The sequence below is a fragment of the Cetorhinus maximus genome, chromosome 15 (genome assembly GCF_964194155.1).
Source record: "Cetorhinus maximus chromosome 15, sCetMax3.hap1.1, whole genome shotgun sequence".
Classification (NCBI taxonomy): Eukaryota; Metazoa; Chordata; class Chondrichthyes; order Lamniformes; family Cetorhinidae; genus Cetorhinus; species Cetorhinus maximus.
In genome coordinates, this window is record NC_135893.1 from 13,668,880 (window position 1) to 13,685,754 (window position 16,875).

Below are 16,875 nucleotides of genomic sequence, written 5' to 3' on the forward strand. Positions count from 1 at the left end.
TGTCCTTGTCTCCTGTCTGCATCTGTACTTGCCGACAGTAAATATGATCAGGTGATGTATCTGCAAATGAATTCTGCCCCTTATACCCCCTTAGTCTGAATGCACTAGAGCCAATTGCACTACCCCTCATCTACCCCCAAGTGGAGGTCTGCTCACTATACAGAGTTGAGGGAGCTGGGACCTGGGCTCATTGATGGCCAATGTGACTCAGGGCATTTAGTCACATGCTGAATCTTACTTAGAGATTCAAAATCACAAACCACAACTGCTGGAAATCAGAAGTAAAGGCAGAACATTCTGGAAAGACCCAGCAAGTGCCACAGAGATGAGAGAAAGGACCAATTTACCTATCGGGTAGACTTGCAGGGCATGGATGAAGGCTCTGTACCCTAAATGCTATCCCCTTAGATGCTGCTATTTGAGGTAGATACCCTTCATCAGAGCCTTTGAGTCTATTTCTGAAATCTAGACAACTTTTTTTAAGGTGTTGGCATTGTCTAAGTGTTGGCACTTTTGCCTCTCAGTCAAAAGGCTGTGGGTTCAAATCCCACTCTAGAGACTTGAGCACAATATCTAAACTGACACTCCAATGCAGTACTGAGGGAGTCTGCAAAGCTGAGGTGCAGTCTTTCAGGTAAGATGTTAAACTGAGGCCATGCCTGTCCTGTCAGGTGGGTATAAAAGACCATGTAGCACTATTTCGGGGAACTGGCCAGTATTTATCCCTCAACCAATGTAGCTGAAATAGATTATTTGGTCATTATTATATTGCTGTTTGTGGGATCTTGCTGTGTGCTAAGTGTCTGCTGCATTTTCTACATAACAACAGTGACTACACTTCAAAGGTGCTTCATTCATTGTAAAGTGCTTCAGGCATCCTAAAGTTGTGGAAGCCATTGTATAATTGTAAGTCTAACCCTCTAATTCTCTATCTCTCCACCACTGACTTTATAAACCTTGGCATTTCTGCAAATGTAGTGATAGGGTGACTCAGGTGAAATCAGTTAATATGTTCCCATGGAGAAGGTCCTCCTAATCTGACCAGAAAATAAATCCTTGCATAAAACAACAGCTGGTCATGTCCCAGAAAGTTTCTTTTGTGGAGAATGAAAAATTATTAATAGTTGTATTTTGAAGGTTTACCTAATTATGGGGACAAATATTAACTTTAACTGGAACTCTCAGAAACCGTGAGCTCATCTTAAACCTTTTGTCATTGGGTGATGTGCAGCCAATAATGGGACAAAATGATGTTCTGGTTTCCCTTTAGTCTTGTTGCCCAACTTCTGACAAATTTGATTACCACCTTTGGACTGATCTCTGATATTGTCAAGGCCTGATCATAGCTAAACAAAAATGCCATTTTGTTCCCTTTTGAACTGCACAAATCTGCCACAGTTTGAAACATGGAAGGTTGGCAACATCTGATATCTTCCACAAGTGGCCATTCTTCATGTCAACCTGGACAGCAAGCTATTGGACTGGAGTGGGGGAGAGGTGTAAGGGAGAGGTCAGCATACAAGCAAGGAGCAGAAGTAGGCTATTCGGCCCCTCGAGCCTGCTCCGCCATTTAAAAAGGTCATGGCTGATCTGATAGCAGCCTCAAATCTGCATCCTATCAGATCCTGCCTTTTTCTGCACTTTCAGGCAAATGCCATTGAGAACCATTGAAGAGCAGGAGCCCAGCACTTTTCATTCCTCCACAATGGGTACTGATGCCAAATATGATGCATCAGCCTGCCGGAGACCATCTAACTTGGCACTGACAGGCGTTCAAAACTGGGGTGATCTTGGTCATTGTGGCTCAGTCCGACATCTGACAGTCATTTTACCGACTGAGACATCAGGGGAGTTCATAAACTCTGACCTGGATTAAATTCTAGCCCAAGGTTGGAAGTGACCTCTCTCTCCCTCTGACAGATTGAGTTTCTTTATATGTGGTTGTGTCCCCACGGTAACCAAATAATTGCTGACCGAACAATGTGCTCACTTGGGTAGAACGATGTGTGTTGGGTGACATCAAGCTGATGAAGCAAAACCTTTTTACTCTCTCTGAATGGGGACAGGCTCCAATCTCCCAGTGACTAACATATTAAAAAGTTGTGCCCTGTTGGTGCGATATTAACTTCAGCTGTGACGAGAGGCCTCTGCAGCTGACATCCTCCTGCCCCCACCCCCAGCTCCTCTTAAAGTACAAAATGTTATTTGGCTGATTAATAATTCTGCTTGAAGCTTTCAAACTGATGAGAAAGTCTGGAGTGTCAGCAGTGACCTTTGACGCTGTGGGTGTCTGCTGGTTCAAAATGCTCTTTTTGTTTTTGAAAACTGCACAGTTTGTGTTTGAGCAAAGCTAAAGCTTCATTGATAACCACCCTCATCGCGATAGTTGCAGCCCAGGGAAACACTCTCGGTCATTCAGGGAGGTCAATCAACTTACCCAGTTCATCGGAGAGCCTGATCCATGAAACTTTTGTTAGTCTGCTGTAAACAGTGAAAACATCACCTGACCCTTTCCACAATTGTAATTCGTTCAAAGATTAAAGCTGTTTTTTGCAACCATAGGTTTATTAAGACTTTAAACTTTATGGAGTCACATGTGTGCTTACATTCATAAGCTTGTGGGTTGTGTAATGAAGAGACTCCCTGATAGAGGCTGGCTCTTTGTTTCTCCCTCCTCCTGAAGGTGCTGATTCATTCCAAGAGTGCTGGCTAAATAGGCCCCAACCACTTTTCAGTAGCTCATCCAATGGCCTTTCTCGTGGGCATCATTAGGCTATTTAACTACTAGGGCATCACATTCCTCGTCTGGTGTGGCAATTTCCACCAGGGGTCACTGGGAAAATCCCGCAGTTCCAAACTCTCCACAAGGAAACCATGTTCGATGGGCAGTCGGGTCACACTGTGGGTCCTGATTCTCTGACCTGCACTCCCTGAATTTTCTAGGGTTTGATTCACTTTTACAGACAATTATAGAGAGGCTGATGGGCAGACAAACATGAGTGTTGAATTTCAGATTTTAGCCTTTTGAGTGAGGGTGAGTCAGTTTTGTAATTCCTGAACCAAAGATAAGTAGCCCTGTCATAATGCAGAATCCACCTGTGTAACAAACACCAGTACCTCGTCTCTTGTTGTAGCGCTCATCTGAAAGGCAGCCGTTCTAACAGGGCAGCACTCCCTCAGTACTGCACTGAGTGTCAGCGTAAATTTTGTGCTCAAATCTGGAGTGCGATTTGAACCGTCAACCTTCTAACTCAGATGAGAGTGCAACCCACTGACCCACAACAGAAAGCGGGGTGAGAGAGGGCTCCTTCCGGTTTAGGAAGAGGCACAAGGTAAATACTGTTCACATGAAGTCTGCGTCAATGGGGAAGCCTTTCAAATGGGCATCGGGAATCGCAAACCTTTCTGAATTGCTTGTTCAGGGGAGAATTAAAGAGCTTTAGTCACGACGGTATCTGTGATTGGACCAGTTGTGAACTTATGCCTCATTTTCCTTGGTTTAGGAGGATGAGAAGTTTGGGATTGGGAAATCACAAGTCCTTGTGAGGAGATGACAAGTTGACAAAGCTGTCCGTCCAACTTGCTAGATTTCTGACTCTTCTGTCACTGTCACTGAAAAACTCAGCAAGCGCGATGTCTCAACGGTATTCGGACAGTAAGCTGGAAGAAAAATCCCAGGCCTTGATGTTGGAACAAAAGTTTGGATCCAACTTCCAGATTAACTCTGAGTCGGAGAGTTTGACTGCCATGCGTGGTAAATCTTCACTGGTGGGAGTAGACAACCTGGCATTAGCCAACGCCAGTTCCATGCCATCGCTCTCGGACATGCCGAAGGTGGTTTTGAGCACGGATAGTCCAGCTGCATTGAAGGCTGGGCACCAACAGATTATCCCCAGTAAATTGGCCATGACCACCAAGACTAAAATGAGGTCTCAGGGCCCTTCGCCCTCTGGCAGGCGGGACAGCGGACGGAGGGAGGTTCAGAGCATGCCACCAACCGACTTGCGGTACGAGGATGGGAGGGACACAGGCGGCTCAGGTGGGACCCTGCAACGTAATCGCCGCAACATGTCATATAAAGTGGCAACGGACGGATTCACCGACATCGCAGATGAAAAACGGCTGTTATCTCCTCCCACACTGCGACCACTGCCAGAAACAGCAACAGTGCAGCCAGCTCGGAGTCCCGCCAGGTCCAAGGTAGGAGAGGGAAATTCCTATCATGGCTACAGTGCATATCGGAATTGTTGTCTCCAACCTGGTATAAAATAGTGGCTTTCCACACCTCCCCCCACCCCTCAACAACGCCCCCGGCCCACAGGCTCCGGTAATCCCCTCACCGGCCACTGGCCCATATTCAATGCTCCTGCCCCACCAACAGGCTCTGGTTCCCCCACCCCGGGGAGAGTCAGCCCTGTGGGACTGTTCCCCACCCTCCCCCAGGGAGAATCAGTTTCCTGTGGGACTTACCACCCTCCCTGCCCCCACACCCACCCCCCCCCACCTCCCCCCAGGGAGAGTCGGTGCCTCTGGGAATATGAGTGTTTTGATTTGAGTAGGTTTTTTTGGGCTGGGATGAAAGTAGATTTCAGTCGCTAATGAATATTTGATCAATTATTGGAATTATTCAAGATTAAAATTGCAGCCATTAAAGGTGGAGGTTTGTATACTGAATTGCCACATAACCTGGAGAAACGGGGACACTCACTGATGCCTTTTCTTTGCTGAGTTTATCATTTTAATAACCGGTCTCCTTCTTTATAGCGAACATTAGGAAGAAAGAAAGGACCCAGAAATCGGAGCTCCTTTAAAGATGGTAAGAACAGCATGAGCATGAGGATGGAGAGTGTGTGAAAGTGGCCAATCTAGTTCAGAGAGCAGTTTGAACAGGGCGGGTTGGATTTAGGCACACAAGTGTGATTTGGGGGATATTCTCGGGGTGTGGGTCTTGTTATGGTTTTTTGGCAAATACACCATTCGTTTCTCCCCCAGAAACACGCCTCACTCAGCAATGAGACAAACAACTGGTTCATCTGATTTTGGTGGTTGAGGGAGGATTGTTGGCCAGGACACTGGGGAGATCTCCCTACTGATCTTGCTCATAATCAAACATTTAGAACCTTGTTTTAATGTCTCGATTGTGCGTATGGGGGAGGAGGGAGCGGGAAAGAATATGCTCCCCCCTCGGGAGAGTAAGAAAAGGGAAATAACTTCAAGTGGTTTCATATCCTAAAGTATGCTGCATGGGTACCCTCTAATTTTGAAATGGGAGGAGTTGGACAGCTCAGTGAGCTAGATGTCAGGCATGTCTTTGAACTATGGGTGAAATCCTGCTTTACCTTCTGGCAGTAATGATCCCGAGTCTCAATCGAGCTCCTGGTGTTTGTGTCACTGCAGCATGGTACTGTCCTTAATTGGACTTTAATTTGCGATTGAGGAGGCCACAGGATTGGCTGGTGTGGGAATTGGAGCAAGTGCCATGTAGTTCCTGTAGAGGGAGCTCCTCCATGGTTGTCCATGGAAAGGGTAGCCTCACTCTGTAGCCGTGTTATTATCCATCTGACACATACCCCACCATTGACATCCTTAACCTCGAAGAGTACAGAAAATGTAGTTAAAAAGAAAGGAGTAGGGTCGCTATGGCTGTTTAATGCTTTGCCCCGGTAATCTGGCTGTTTTTTGTTTTGATGGTTAAGATCCAGAAGTACCCTTGCTCACAGTTGGATCTGCTGATCAATGCCATGGCTCTCTGGACCGGGGCAAGTGGGCTGTGTCTCTCTAAAAAGAGACTCTGCGCTTTCAAATCAAGAAAACACAAACCTATCTGTGTGTGTCTCTCAGTTGAGCCTTAAATATGGCAATAGATTTTCAGGCATTTTCGACATTTTGTTTGGCCACGAAACAAGAAAATTGAGGATAGAGGGGGGTGGGTGGGGTGTGGGGGTGGGGAGGGCGGGTAGGAGGGAATGCTATTTTCCTCTGAGAGTCAGTACCTTCAGGAGAGCAGGGATCGGAACCCGATTGGGAGTCAGTGTCATCAGGAGAAAAGGACTTCAAATTACTGTACTGAAGGTCAACATATTAAACTGGAATGTTTTTGGGACAAATGAGGGGAGTGGTGAGCTCACTGGAAGCTCTGGGATTTGTTTATGATTTTCCTCTTGTCCAATGCATTGAGAGGTTGTTAATGAGGTGATTTGTAATTCGGAATACTTCAGCAAGCTTCTCGAGTAAACCTGTCACATTCCCCATCAGCATGTCACCTCTTCACAGAGCCCCGAATACAGGACAGAACCAGAGTGAGGAATCGAGGCTCCTGGTGCAGGGTTAAAGTTAGTGGCTTGATCAGATATCTATCGGGGAGCGATGGAAGCCAGCCAGCCGGCAGAGAATCCCATCCTGGGGGCTTTCCGGCGTCTATCGCTCTGGCAGCGGGAAGGCTTGTTCCAGGGTTTGGAGGAGCCCAGTGATAACCAGGGTGGTGGGGGAGGGACGAGCAACCTGTGTGAAACCTTCAGCTCCTTCCTGAGTAAACTCCTGTCCTCAGATCCGAGGCTATACCAAGAGGTGCGAGAGAGAGGCCTGACCAGTGTTCCTGAATCGGACGATGATTTGCTGGATGACACCGGACACTTGGAATCTACAGAACCAGATGAGAAGATCGTGGTTCAGAATTACCGGCCGGCACAGATGATGTGGAGCCAGTTACCGCAGGTGAGTGAGAGATCAAGGGACTGTCTCTGTTTGCTGGTTGCAACGTGGGCTGTCAGTTACATTCATCATTGCTACGCCATTAGAGTCGGGCGTTTCCAAGGGGAACTGTAACCCTGCGCACAGGTCAACACTCCCAGTCCAATGCTGAGGGAGTGGGACATTGCCTGAAGCACCATCCTTCTGATCTGACATGAAACCTAAAGCCTATCTACCCATTTTAAAGATTTTGATAAGTAATTAATTGGCTGCAAAGTGCTTTGGGACATAGTGATGTCATGAAAGACACTATATAAATACATGTTTCTTCTTTAGGCCTTTAACCTATTGAGGGTGCAAGTACAATTACTGATACCTGCTTATTGTCACCTGTCCCGTCTTATTGTTTTCAGGTACTAGAGCAAGGGATTCTGCAGAAACTGTGTGCCGAGGAACGCAAGAGGCAAGAGGTACAGACCCAGTGGGGTGTGTGGGACATCGGGGACTTTCCAACTCAGGAGGCCATTCTGGGAAATAGGCTGGAGGGTAAAGGGAGCCAAAGTCCAGACCCTCGCATCATGTTTTATTGCTGGAAAATCAGAGTGAAGAGCCAACAGTGCTCGGCAGATCCTTCATGTGTTTATCTTGTTTCCCCTTAAATGCATCTCTCCTATTTGCCTCAACTATTCCTCATGGCTGTGATCACATTCCAACCATTTTCAGGGTAAAGAAGGTTCCCCTGAAATCCCTATTGGATTTGTGAAATTTATCATTCCTAGTTTTGAAGTCCCCACAATTATTAGCCACATCTACCATCTCAAACTCTTATCATCATTTTATAGACCTGGCCAACCCTCGGGCTTCTCTTCTAGAGCAGAGGATCCCAGTTGGTTCAGACTTGCAAAAATTAAGTAATATCCATCAGGTACCATCCTTGTAAATATTTTTTCCACCTTCTCCACTGTTTGTATATCTATAGAAAGTGCTGTAAGTGTTTGATATAATTCTAACATCTCTACTTTTCAATTCTATCCCTCTAGAAACTGTTAGAGTTAAAGGGTATTGTTGGGGCAGAAGTCTTGCTGAGCATCTGATGCTTTCACCGAGTGTCCAAAACAGAGAGTCACAGAGATTAAAATATCTGCCAGGCTTCCCACTACTGATTGCTATCCAGTAACTACTTTTACTGGGAAGTGTGTGGATTTTTGGTGAAAGCTTGATTGGTCTCACATGTGAGGTTTCAGGGGTTGAATATCCACCAGGTACTCACAGTCTGGACCTACACAGGAAGAAAGGCCACTTTTGGTGGGCACCAGAGGTGTGCCCTACAGGAGTGGGCTAATTACTGAATGCAAATAGTATTCCCTATTTATTTTTTTTCCTTACTACAGGCCATCTTTGAAATCATTGTATCTGAATACTCTTATCAGCACAGTCTGAATGTCCTAATTGATATGTTCAAGAACTCAAAGGAACTACAGATGACCATGACCTCCACCGAACACCATCATCTCTTCTCCAACATCTGTGACATTCAAGAGGCCAGTAAGAGGTAGGAGAGAGTGTGTGGGGGAAGTGAGGAGAAAGTCAGGGGGTGGATGAGGGAGAGGCGTAGGGGAGGGGAAGGGTAGGAGGGAAAGATTGATGGAGGGGATGGGGAGCTGGAGGGAAGTGTGGTGGTGAAGGGGGTAAGAAGGTGAGGGAGGCTGATTGGGTGGGTAGGGTGGGAGGGTATCTCCTATGCTGTTCTGATGGACCTTGTATGGTTTGCACATTCTCACTACAAGCTCCAAGCACATGACCCTTCAGAGAATCCCAAACTGCAGATGGTGGTTGAGAGGCTCCCAGTTTATTACCTCTGGTGTGAACTCGGTTAGTCCATTAGCAGCTTCAGTAGAAAGAAAACTTGCATTTACATAGCGCCTTTAATATCTCTGGACGTCCCAAAGTATTTTCCAGCCACTGATTTGTCACTGTTGTAATGTAGAAGATGGTGTGGAAGATCTGATTTGTGACTCGATTATTTCAGCATAGGGTATTGAGTTGACCTTTCGTTCTCCAACCCTACACTGCCAAACCTGCTGACTCGTGCTGTGGTACGTTACAATGGCACCAGGAACCCCCTGAATAACCTCGACAGTGAGCGAGCCATTTGACTGCTGGGGCATCACAGAAATTGAGAAATCCTGCTCTTATCTAACAGCCACACTTGGACAATTCACAACAGGGGTTCACTAGATGATGCTCAGGTACTGATTTTTCCAGTTCCCATCCCCACCCTTAGCCCAGGAGCAATTTTAAATTGGTTGTACCACTCTAGTGAAGCCAAGGAGAGATTGTTGGGTGAGGTTGTGATGCCTACCACTGTTAATATCCCACCATCACTCCTTGTCTGGACTGCAGCATCGTACATGAAGGTAGGGTCCTTGACCAAGGTGCCACTGGGCAGCTAAAATTAGTGGAACTGCCCCCAGCAAAGGTCAACAATTGGTAGAAAGGAAGTTACTTCTTATGAAAAGAACAGTTAAATATAGTGACCTTGCATTCTCGCGCAGAGTGGAGATGAATGCATAAGTCCCCTGTCAGTCATGCCTGGAAGCCATATTGTAAGTGATTGGAATTGAGTTTATATATAAATTATGCGCGTAAACTATTTTCCATACATTGCATTTTACTGGAGCAATAACCCTGCTTTGTCAGGAGATTTTGTGGTTTTTTTCAGTCGTGTGTTCAGACATTCAATGTTATCTCTGTCCAGATTTCAACTCATTGGCTGACACAACAGTCCCAATATTCAGCCCAAGAAATATCATGGACTCCTGGAAATGGCACTGTTTGGATGGCAGTTTGTGTCAGTCCTGATGTTGGTCTTTGACTTGACCATTCCAACACTCTCCTAACCAACGCCCAACCTTCCACCTGCCATGAACTTGAGCTCATCGAAAACTTTGCTTCCTGTATCCCTTCTCTCTCCAAATCCCATTCGCCATCACCCCTCTGCACGCTGGCTTCCGATCCGGCAATGCCTCAGTTTTAAAATACACACCCTTGTTTTCAAATCCATCCATGACCCCACCCCTCCCTATCTCTGTAATCTCCTCCAGCCCCGCAGCCCTCCAAGATCTCTCCATTCCTCCAATCCTGGCGTCTTGTGCATTCCCAATTTTAATCACTTCTCCATTGGTGGACATGCCGCCAGCCTCCTAGGCTCTGGAATTCCATCCATTCAATCTCATTCCCCTTCTTTAAGACGCTCCTTCAAACTTATCTCTTTCGCCAAGCTTTCGGTCGTCTCCAGTGTGATCTTATGTGGCTCGGTGCCAAATTTGGTTTGGTTCTTGTTCTGTGAAGTGGCGGCTTGGGGCAATTCACTACGTTAAAAAGCGCTATATAAATGCAGGTAGTTGTTGTTGGCCTGGTTTGTGCGACACAGTGCGGCGATGTTGGTGAAAGCTGGACAATTTTGTGCTTTCCAGTAGTAGCTGAAACAGGCATGTTGAAACAGGAGCACCACCCAAGCTGCTTTACATGTATTAAACTCCAGTGATAGTTGGAGACAGGCCAGGGCTTGAATGTTCTCAGGTTGCTTGTCTGGAAAAGGTATTCTTTTCCTCAGTGCTTCCAAAAGGCAAATCGGGAGTTTCACTGAAACAATGAGCAAGGAAGCTTGATTGAGCAGGGGGGAGGGGGGGAGGGGGAAATGTGGCAACTAGTCTATGTGACTGCTATATTTGTTCAGGACATTGCCAGTCTGACCTACAGGATGCTCCTGGACTCAGCAGCACATTTACCAGGATCAAATTACAGTGTTGGCCTGGAGCAATAACTGAGTTCTGGAAAGCTGACAAACTGGGTTTGGCGCAGTTTCGCTTGGCACTAGTGTCGCCTGTGAATGTGCTGAGCTATGTTCTTTCGTTTCCTGAAGAGGCCGACCCCTGCCTCATCGGTGTGGAGTGCACCAGTGACAGCTTCCCTTTCACACATCAGTCCTTCTTTGTGAGAGAATCTGGACAGTGCGAGTCAAAGAATCTGCAGCACAGGCCCAGCTAGTCTATCCTGGTGTTTATGCTCTGCACGTGCATCTTCCCATTCAAATCACTGCCTCCAAATCCCTCTATTCCCTTCTCCCTCATCTACACATCAAACCTCCCTTAAATGCATCAATGCTATTTGCCTCAGTCACTCCCTGTGGCACTTCCACGTTTTTTTTATTCTTTCATGAGGTATGGGTGTCACCGCCCAGGACAGCATTTGTTGCCCATCCCTAATTGCCCTTGGAAAAGGTGGTGGTGAATCACCTTCATGAACCACTGCAGGCCATGTGGTGTAGGTACACCCACAATGCTGTTAAGGGAATTCCAAGATCTTGACCCAGCCACAGTGAAAGAACAGTGATGGGGGGAGGTGGTGGTATAATGGTATTGTCACTGGAACTGGTAATCCAGAGACCCAGGGTAATGCTCTGGGAGTCTAGGTTCAAATCCCACCATGGCAGATCGTGGAATTTGAATTCAATAAATATCTGGAATGAAAAGTCTGATTTCATTGTCATCATTATTGTTGATTGTCATAAAAGCCCATCGAGTTCACTAATGTCCTTTAGGGAAGGAAATCTGCTGTCCTCACCTGGTCTGACCTACATGTGACTCCAGACCCACAGCAATCTGGTTGACTCTTTTAAAAAAAAAAAATGACCCCTGAACAAGGGCAATTGGGGATGGACAATAAATGCTGGCCTAGCCAGTGACACCCACATCCCACAAATGAATAAAATATATATTTCCAAGTCAGAATGATGTGTGCCGTGGAGAGAAACTTGCAGTTGGTGGCATCCCATGCATCTGTTGCCCTTGTCCTTCTAGGTTGTATAGGGCATGGGTTTGGAAGATGCTGTCAAAGAAGCTTCGATGAGTGGCTGCAGTGCATCTTGTAGACGGTACACGCAGTTGTCACTGTGCATCGGTGGTGGAGGGAGTTAATGTTTGTGGATGGGATGCCAATCAAGACGGTTACTTTGTCTTGGATGATGTTGAGTTTCTTGAGTGTTGTTGGAGCTGAGCTCATCCAGGCAAGTGAAGAATATTCCATCACACTCCTGACTTGTGCCTTGTCGATGGTGAACTGGCTTTGGGGAGTCAGGAGGTGAGTTACTCACTGCAGAATTCCTAGCCCCTAACCTGCTCTTGTAGTTACAGTGGGCAGGATTTTGCCCTTGGCGGGGGCAGGCGGGAAGCCGACAGCCACCCGCGTTTGCCTCCGCACCACAATTTCACGTGGGCGGGCCAATTAAGGCCCACCCTGTGTGGATTGCGAGCGGCAGCGCTGAGCGCTGCCTGTAGGGGCAGGAGGAGGAGGAGAGAGAGCCGGGCCTAGCGTGCAGTTTGCGCATGCGCGTGAAAGTGCGCTTCAATCTCCCTGAGGCACAGAGCTGCCTCAGAAATGAAGCACTGTTTTCAAAAAAAGATGAAGAGAATAAAAATGGAATAACACATGTCTCATGTGACTCTGTCGCATGAGCGGGGACATGCTTTTAATTAGAAGTTTTTATTTAATGTTTATTTGCTTTAGGAAACCTCATCCCGCTCGTGGATGAGGTTTCCTAAAAAATGTTAAGGCCGCTTGGCCTTTTTGCCTGCCTGCCAATCATTAGGTTGGACGGCCAGGGTAAATTTGAATTTAATTAGATTGTCAATGGCCTTAATAGGCCTTTTAATTATTGACGGGCGCACAGCCGAACTCCAGCGCGCTACTGCCGAACGAAATATCAAGAAACTGCACGATGATGTCGGGATGCACGCCCGACGTCATCGCGTGTCATTTTATCTCGGGCGTGTCAGGCACACGCCTGCACGCCGAGCATAATATACTGCCCAGTATGTATATGGCTGGTCCAGTTCAGTTTCTGGTCAATAGTAGCTCCCAGGATGTTGATAGAGGGGGAAACAACTGTCACAACTAATTTTCAATTTGTATAAATTTTGAGACGCGTGCCTTGAATTCAGTGGTAATAAGACCACCAAGTCTTATCGGCTTTTATAAAACTAGATCGAACATTTATTAATAAGAGAAATGATCTTAAATACATACATAGATCTACAAATTATTACACTGATAACTTCTAAATCCCCTAATTAATCTAACTCCCAGCTACACTTTTGTTAAGGCAACAGTAAGACACAAAAGACTTTAAAAGACCCAGGCAAAGAAAATGATACCCTGAACAAAAGTCGAATTCTAAGCGAGTTTTCTTAACTTCAGTCCTTTGAAGACAGCAGCTTGAGGCATAGATGCTGAAGGCTTTTTCACACTTGTAAGATCTTAAAAATGCCTTCCCTTACATAACAGTCTTTTCTTTATACATATCTTCCTCTTTGAATGCAAATACCCATTGTTTCACTTTGTCTTTGGACTTTACCTCCCTGATTATAAAAACCTCTCATAGCACTAAGTTTTACCAGTAATCTTTGGGAAAAATAAACACACTGTTTCTAAACTTCACCTGGCTAGGTGACACATTTCACCCCTCCTTTGAAAACAATCGAGTCTAGTTTATTAAAAAATACAAATGTTTCCTTGACACCTATGTTTTTAAACTTCCCCATGTTTATCTAATTAGCATTTCAAACCCAACCTCTCTTAGAGCAAAGCACCCAGACTAATTCAATTAAGTCTTATACACACACACAGGCACATACAGACACAAAGAAACATCCCATTATTACTCTATAATAAATTCTAGTAATATTCTGAGAATTATTATATCTTCCTGACATGGAGATGCCCATTGCCTGGCACTTGTGTGGCGCAAATGTTGTCCAGGCCTTGCTGCATTTGGACGTGAACTGCTTCAGTGTCTGAGAAGTTGTGAATGATGCTGAATATTGTGCAATTATCAACGAACATCCCCACTTTTTGCGTTATGATGGATGGAACGTCATTGTCACTACTTTCTGTGTAAAGTAATTCCTCCTCAAACTATAGTTGGTCTATTAGTAATTATTTTCTGTTTATGCCACCTTGTTCTGGATTCACCCACAATTGGAAACAATTTCTCCACATCCACCCTATCAAATCCTTCATAATTTTAAGGACCTTAATCAGGTTTCTTCTTAATCTTTACTTTTCAAGAGAAAAGATCCCAGGCTGCTCAATCTTCTCTGGTAGTTAGATCTTACGCTGCAACAGTGACCATGGGAAGACGATGGTGTAGTGATATTGTCGCTGGACTAGTAATCCAGGGACCCACAGTAATGCCCCGGTGTTCGAATCCCACCACAGCAGATGGCGGAATTTGAATTAAATAAAAATCTGGAATTATTGTAAAAACCCATCTGGAAATTTGCCGTCCTTACCTGGCCTACACGTGACTCCAGACCCACAGTAATTAGCTCACTCAAACCACGACAAAGCCTCAAAAAAAGGAATGAAACTAGACGGACCAACTGGCATCGGAAATGGCAACAGCAAACTCAGAGTCCTGCAAAGTCTGTAAAATCCTCCTTACTTACTAGCACCTGGGGGCGAGTGCCAAAATTGGGAGGGCTGTCCCACAGACTAGTCAAGCAATAGCCTCACATCACCATCATCCCAGAATCATACCTTTCATCCCAGACACCACCATCAGTATACAGTCAGGAGGGAGTTGCCCTGGGAGTCCTCAACATCGACTCCAGACTCCCATGATGTCTCATGGCATCAGGTCAAACATGGGCAAGGAAACCTCCTGCTGATTATCTCGTACCGCCCTCCCTCAGCTGATGAATCAGTGCTCCTCCATGTTGAACATCACTTGGAAGAAGCACTGAGGGTGGCAATGGCGCAGAATGTACTCTGGGTGGGGGACTTCAATGTTCATCACCAAGAGTGGCTCGGATGGCACCACTACTGACCGAGTCCTAAATGACATAGCCGCTAGACTGGGCCTGTGGCAGGTGGTGAGGGAGCCATCAAGAGGGAAAAACATAATTGACCTCCTCCTCACCAACCTGCCTGTCGCAGATGCATCTGTCCATGACCGTATCGGTAGGAATGACCACCGCACAGTCGTTGTGGAGACAAGTCCCGCCTTCATATTGAGGATACCCTCCATCGTGTTGTGTGGCACTACCGTCGTGCTAAATGGGATAGGTTTTGAACAGATCGAGCAACTCGAGATTGGGCATCCATGATGCACTGTGGGCCATCAGCAGCAGCAGAATTGTACTGGAGCACAATCTGTAACCTCTTGGCCCAGCATATAACCCACTCTACCATTACCATCAAGCCAGGAGATCAACCATGGTTCAATGAAGAGTGCAGGAGCAGCACCAGGCATACCTAAAAATGAGGTGTCAAGCTGGTGAAGCTATAACACAGGACTACTTGCATGCCAAATAGCATAAGTATCAAGTGATAGACAGAGCTAAGCGATCCCACAACCAACAGATCAGATCTAAGCTCTGCAGTCCTGCCACATCCAGTCGTGAATGGTGGTGGATGATTAAACAACTGACTGGAGACGGCGGCTCCACAAATATCACATCCTCAATGATGGGGGAGCCCAGCACATCAGTGCAAAAGATAAAGCTGAAGCATTTGCAAAAATCTTCAGCCAGAAGTGCCGAATGGATGATCCATCTCGGCCTCCTCCGGAGGTCCCCAGCATCACAGATGCCAGTCTTCAGCCAATTCAATTCACTCCATGTGGTATCAAGAAATGGCTGAAGGCACTGGATACTGCAAAGGCTATGGGCCCTGACAATATTCTGGCAATAGTACTGAAGATTTGTGCTTCAGAACTTGCTGCGCCCCGAGCCAAACTGCTCCAGTATAACTACAACTGGCCTCTACCCGTCTATGTGGAAAATTGCCCAGGTATGTCCCCTACACATAAAGCAGGACCAATCCAACCCAGCCAATTACCGCCCCATCAGTCTACTCTTGATCATCAGTAAAGTAATGGAAGGGGTCATCAACAGTGCAATCAAGCGCCACTTGCTTAGCAATAACCCGCTCATTGGCGCCCAGTTTGGGTTCCACCTGGGCCACTCAGCTCCTGACCTCATTACAGCCTTGGTTCAAACATGGACAAAAGAGCCGAACTCCCAAGGTGAGGTGAGAGTGACTGCCCTTGACATCAAGGCCGCATTTGACCGAGTATGGCATCGAGGAGCCCTAGCAAAACTGGAGTCAATGGGAATCGGGGAAGACTCTCCGCTGGTTGGAGTCATACCGAGCACAAAGGAAGATGGTTGTGGTTGTTGGAGGTCAGTCATCTCAGCTCCAGGACATTGCTACAGGAGTTCCTCAGGGTAGTGTCCTAGGCCCAACCATCTTCAGCTGCTTCATCAATGACCTTCCTTCCATCATAAGGTCAGAGGTGGGGATGTTCGCTGATGATTGCACAATGCTCAGCACCATTTGCAACTCCTCAGATACTGAAGCAGTCCATGTCCAAATGCAGCAAGACCTGGACAATATCCAGGCTTGGGCTGACAAGTGACAAGTAACATTCACACCACACAAATGCCAGGCAATGACTATCTCCAACAAGAGAGAATCTAACCATTGCCCCTTGACATTCAATGGCATTACCATCACTGAATCCCCCAACATCCTGGGGGTTACTGTTGACCAGAAACTAAACAGGACTAGCCATGTAACTACTGTGGCTACAAGAGCAGGTCAGAGGCTAGGAATCCTGTGATGAGTAGCTCACCTCCTGACTCCCCAAAGCCTGTCCGCCATCTACAAGGCACAAGTCAGGAGTGAGATGGAATACTCCCCACTTGCCTGGATGTGTGCAGCTCCCACAATACTCAGGAAGCTTGACACCATTCAGGACAAAGCAGCCCGCTTGATTGGCACCACATTCACAAACATTCACTCCCTCCACCAGCGACGCACAGTAGCAGCAGTGTGTATCATCTACAAGATGCACTGCAAGAATTCACCAATTCCTTAGACAGCACCTTCAAAACCCACAACCACTACCATCCAGAAGGACAAGGGCAGGAGATAGATGGGAACGCCACCACCTGGAGGTTCCCCTCCAAGTTACTCACCATCCTGACTTGGAAATATATTGCCGTTCCTTCACTGTCGCTGGGTCAAAATACTGGAACTCCCTCCCTAGCGGCACTGTGGGTGTACCTACACCGCGTGGACTGCTGCAGTTCAAGAAGGCAGCTCGCTACCGCCTTCTCA

The 16,875-nt window shown here is 46.6% G+C and overlaps 1 protein-coding gene across 2 annotated transcripts in view; it reads left to right on the forward strand.

Annotated features, from left to right (window-relative positions):
• The window catches only part of arhgef16 (Rho guanine nucleotide exchange factor (GEF) 16), a 43,964-nt gene that overhangs the window by 12,486 nt on the left and 14,603 nt on the right, over window positions 1-16,875 (forward strand). For both annotated transcript variants that reach the window (XM_078557939.1, XM_078557941.1), the window contains exons 2-6: window positions 3,504-4,200; window positions 4,765-4,816; window positions 6,548-6,714; window positions 7,104-7,160; window positions 8,082-8,242. In XM_078557939.1, coding sequence (XP_078414065.1) covers window positions 3,634-4,200; window positions 4,765-4,816; window positions 6,548-6,714; window positions 7,104-7,160; window positions 8,082-8,242 — 1,004 coding nt within the window. In that variant the 5' untranslated portion in view covers window positions 3,504-3,633. The remainder of the gene's footprint in view (window positions 1-3,503; window positions 4,201-4,764; window positions 4,817-6,547; window positions 6,715-7,103; window positions 7,161-8,081; window positions 8,243-16,875) is intronic.